The sequence below is a fragment of the Morone saxatilis genome, unplaced genomic scaffold (genome assembly GCF_004916995.1).
Source record: "Morone saxatilis isolate NCDOM2014 unplaced genomic scaffold, NCSU_SB_2.0 Contig10, whole genome shotgun sequence".
Lineage (NCBI taxonomy): Eukaryota > Metazoa > Chordata > Actinopteri > Moronidae > Morone > Morone saxatilis.
Genome location: NW_023339652.1, coordinates 1,061,762 through 1,066,584, shown reverse-complemented (window position 1 = coordinate 1,066,584; position 4,823 = coordinate 1,061,762). Strand labels below are relative to the sequence as shown.

Below are 4,823 nucleotides of genomic sequence, written 5' to 3'. Positions count from 1 at the left end.
AGAAGTTATCTCAGGACCCTTTTCAAATAGAGCAGGTCTAGACCGAACTCCTTACAAAACAGTAAAAATAAAAAGAAACAAAGCAAGAAAAAGAGGCGCCATTATTAAATATCTCTGACTGCAAGTGAAAATTCAACAATATAATCGGGTTATTTTGTTGTTCTGAAATACTCATTTTAAAACATTATTGTCCTGTTTTGGTCAAACTGTGTATTGTAGAAACGTACAAGTGCCACAAGATGGCAGTAGCTACCTTTGAAGTACTGTAGGAGAACTGTGTGAGTCACTGAATTTTCTACAACACGATCCTGCAAATGTTTCACAATAAAAGTCTCGTGTCAATTGAAACGCTAGAGGGCTTTTAATTTGAAACTGCTACATGAAGTGTTGAGTATTGCATTAACATCATAACGCAGTAACAGATCATATAAGAAAACACACTTATTGTATAATTATCTTATTGTACAAAAATACAAACACACACCTCATAGTGGTCCACATCTCCGGGGGCGGGGCTCCAGGTGACCGTCAGATCACCTGTTCCTGCGTTGCCTAGCGACAGATTCCCAACAGCTGCTGGAACTGAAGTAAAAAAACAAACATGAACTCAAAATAATCCGTAAAAGATCCAAACGACAAACACATATCGTGTCATATGTCAGATTTGTGTCCCTGGTTTCTGACTCACAGGTGCGTCCGTCCGTGGAGACGCTGCTGACGTAGTCTCCGCTCCAGGTTTCCACAGTGACGGTGTACAGTCTCCCCGGCGTCAGAGACGAGAATACGCACTCGTTGTCTCCGGCGGAGACGCTCTTGTTCTGCAGCGTGCTGTGGTTGTAACGGATCAGAACCACGTAACGGTCCAGATTTCCAGCTGCGTGACGCCAGTACACCTGAACACACCACACAGGACAAATACTGCTGGTACTGCTCACAGTGCACAGAATAAATGTTCTCTGTCCCAAACATACCACAGTGACACTGAAGAGTACAGGGTAACACCTCGATATACAATTTAAAATGTAAGAAGAAGTTATTTATTACACTTCTGACAAACCTTGAGGAAGTCGTCTCTTGCAGAGTGAACAGCTGTTGGGTTTTGAACAGTCGCCGGTTCTGCAAGAAGAAAATGTACAAAAAAATACTGAGTACGTTTTTAAATACAATCTTATACAAAAAACAATACAAATCTTTTTATTTTACGTTATTTTACGTTGTTTATTTTACAGATTTTTTACATTTTTAATACATGGAAATATTAATACAATTACAAAACTAGCCTGTAAATTTACATCTAATGTAAAATTCACATAAAAAGACAATTTACTATTTATTTAATAAATTCAACTATTAAATTCAACTTAAATACTGTTTATGTAAAATGTTAAATTAGTGACATTAACAGTAAAAAAAAAGTATTTATTGTGTAAATACATAGATTTGTTTGTTAACTGACAGATAATTATTATTATATTTATCAGTGAAAACAGCAAAAATTACTGTAATTTCACAGATGAGTTTTATTACAGTTCTATAACTTTTAAAATCCAGACTAAAATAAGAAAAATCTAATAATGTAAAACGTGTAAATATCTTTAAAAAGACAAAAAGATTTCATGTAAAATTAAAGATAAAAACAGTTATTTTCTGTTATTTTCCCTTTCTTATTTTTTTTTGTTTTTTTACAGTAAATTTAAACAGAAACTTACATTAACATGAACGTCCGATATGACCGTAACCATCAACCCTACTTACGTGTTCGTGCCTGAATCGTGGTGGCGTTCTCCAGGCTGCCGCTCCTCGTCACTATGACGACCGAGTACAGTCGCCCGGCAACCAGCGAGCTGAAGGTGCACTCGGGCAGCGAGGTGCGGGACACGGCCAGAGTGTGGATGGTTCGATTCCTGTCCTGAAGACGGACCAGGTAGCTGTCCACCACGCCCTCTGCTGGGCGCCAAGTCACCTGCAGAGCGTCCGACCTGCCGCCGTTTGCGACGGTTACCTCGGACACCGACGCCGGGGCTGAAAGGGAAAGATAACGAATTGCAAATTGATTTAATTCAACTTTCTCTAAAAAAGGTGTTGAAGTACAAAGGTAGCCAACAGAGGGCGCTGTAAGCACAGTGAGGTAATTTAATTTAATGAAATAAAAATACAGTGAAGTGGTTATTTACTGTGTATTTAGGGACATTTGATTCCATAGTTACAAACTCTAAAAATGAATGAACTTTATGTAAAATTCTTGTAGAGATTTGAAATATTTATACTAATATACTTTTCAGGATTTGGCAGATTTGATGTATAAATGTGTATAAAATTAACATAAAATAAAAATCTGCTCAAATGTTCTTTTATTTTTAAAAGATCATTTTCGAGGTCATATAAAAATGTTTAATTTTATGACGTTTTTGTTCTTATTACTAAATACAGACAGACAATCATAATAACAGTTTTAAAGGAACAGTTCAACATTTTGGGAAATTTGCTTTTAGATACAAACTTATTATTTTAAAATCTGATTATAGTTTTTATTCTGTTTACAGGTTTTACTATTTTACTTTTTTTACATGGTTGGTTTAGTACTTTAATCCATTCATAGTTTTAATGTGTTTTTATGGTATGTTTTATGTATTCTTTGCTTTTATGTGTCGCGCTCTGTAACTCTGTGCTGTATAAAAAGATATAAATAAAAACAATATTAGTATTCTTCCAGAGAACATTTCTGTGTGTGTGTATTCATTTTAAATCAGCTTTAAAAGTCTGTAGATGTGTTTTTTAACAGTGGTCAGAGCAGGCTAGCAGTTCCCCCCTGCTTCCAGTCTTTATGCTAAGCTAGGCTAACACACAAACACTTCCATCCGAACACAAAGAAAGAGACTTTTCCGAAGCGGTACGTCTTTAATTCTGTTCTCTCGGCCAATGGGAGGTTATCTGAGGGGCTGGGGGCAGAGTTTAATTTAGTCTGAAAATAACATTATGACATTATGTGGGAACACAATAACTGCTCTGGGCAGGAAGTGTGTGTGTGTGTGTGCGCCCTGGGAGTGTCTCATTTTTGGCATTTTAGCTCTATTGTTTTAAAAAGTCTCTGATGTTATCACATAATACATAATACACACTCACACACACACACACACACACACTCAGACTTTAAATGTCTGTAAAATAGTTTTTAAACGAAAGGTTCGTATAACGCAGCCTCGGCTCCACTGTTAAATAATAAAAGGATTTGAGTTTGGTTGGTGTGGTTTAGATTTCTATTATATATACTTACATCTTATTTTCTGTTTATAGTCGTATAATATACACACTTATTCTTACTCATACACTTATTACTCTTTCTATTTTCCTTTGTTTTGTATCTTGAGCAACCAGTTTCCTTCCAGGGATCAATAAAGTGTATCTGACCGATAGATTTTACCTTATTCTTTATAAACTCTGATTATTGTCTTAAAGCCTTTTCTGTCTCATGTTAAACACTTTGAATTTGTGTTGTGTTGTGAGACAAAGAAACTAACCTTGCCAAGTATTTTTTTGTTTTTAGGATGTCGTATATTTAATGACCTCCGTATTGTTTGTCAACACAGACGAGAACAAGGTCTGTAATTTCCATTATGATGAGATTATGAGAACAATCTGTGATACAGTGTGAATGTCATTTATTGATTGTATGAATGCTATGATTGTTATCTAATCCCTGCTAAGACAAAAACAGTTCTATGTTATTCTTTTTGAATATAATGTCAATAATATCTGATAAAAACCGTCCGGAGAGTCACGTCCTCTGTAAACTGTTTGTTAACATTCTTCTGCTGGTTGTTTTTCCTGTTAACAGCGGCTGTTTGAGGGGAAACAACTCCTGAACGGGATTATTGTCTCTAACACAATAAGAGTCTGACTGACCGCCTCACATCTTAAACAATAACTGCAGTCACAGCTCGGCTGAAAACAAACTCAGTGACCGTATTTGAACTCTCGCAGTCACAAATATATGATAATATATTATTAATATATATATAACACTTATAATCCTGTTTGCATCTATTAGATTTAACCAAAACTCAGCATTAGAAAGTGCCTCATTTGCATATTTAAACATAAACTATAAGTAACCCTAACCCAACTGGGGAAGTTTAATGGTGACATTAGTTTAAATGTTTATCCTGTTAACCTGTAGTGAGTTTCACAATACATATCTCAGAAATCTCCAGTTCAGCAGCTCTTACAGACACCAAAGCTTCCAGTTTTAAGTCAAAAATAAATCCTATTCACCTACAGTGTCTCTGCAACTCATCATCTTAAAGAAACTTTCTGACAGTAATGATGTAATGTAAAAAAAATATGTGACACACAATTCAACATAAAAGATTCCTGTATAAATAATATTTTAATATCGGTTTGGAGCGACTCACTGGTGCGTCCCTCCAGGTCGGTGCTGTCAGACTGCAGCCCCCCGCTGACAGTGACCACCTGCAGCCTGTAGAGGGCGCCGGGGGTCAACCCAGCCAGCAGCAGAGAAGAAGAGCCAACAGGGACACTGTAGTTCTGAACAACAACACTGTGGAGGAGCAGAAACAGCACATGGATGTTTGGATTCCACATTACAGAGCAGGGAGGGAAATCTGTGCTTTTATTTTGAAGGTCTGTACGTTACAGTCGGTGAGCTTCCTGTACTGAACGCACCTGTCCTGCAGCAGAGTCAGCGTGTACGAGTCCACGTCTCCTGGTGGTTTTTCCCATGATGCCCGAAGGCTGCTGACGCCAGAGCTTCTCAGACTGAAGGCACGCATCGCCATGGGAACTGCAACACACACACACACACA

The 4,823-nt window shown here is 37.2% G+C and overlaps 1 protein-coding gene across 1 annotated transcript in view; it reads right to left on the bottom strand.

Moving 5' to 3' along the window:
• The window catches only part of LOC118341964 (receptor-type tyrosine-protein phosphatase beta-like), a 31,201-nt gene that overhangs the window by 15,748 nt on the left and 10,630 nt on the right, over positions 1-4,823 (bottom strand). The window contains exons 9-14 of the mRNA XM_035680392.1: positions 4,684-4,801; positions 4,413-4,558; positions 1,756-2,022; positions 1,058-1,116; positions 689-893; positions 485-582 (exon numbers count right to left, since the gene is read on the bottom strand). Of these exons, the coding sequence (XP_035536285.1) occupies positions 485-582; positions 689-893; positions 1,058-1,116; positions 1,756-2,022; positions 4,413-4,558; positions 4,684-4,801 (893 nt within the window). The remainder of the gene's footprint in view (positions 1-484; positions 583-688; positions 894-1,057; positions 1,117-1,755; positions 2,023-4,412; positions 4,559-4,683; positions 4,802-4,823) is intronic.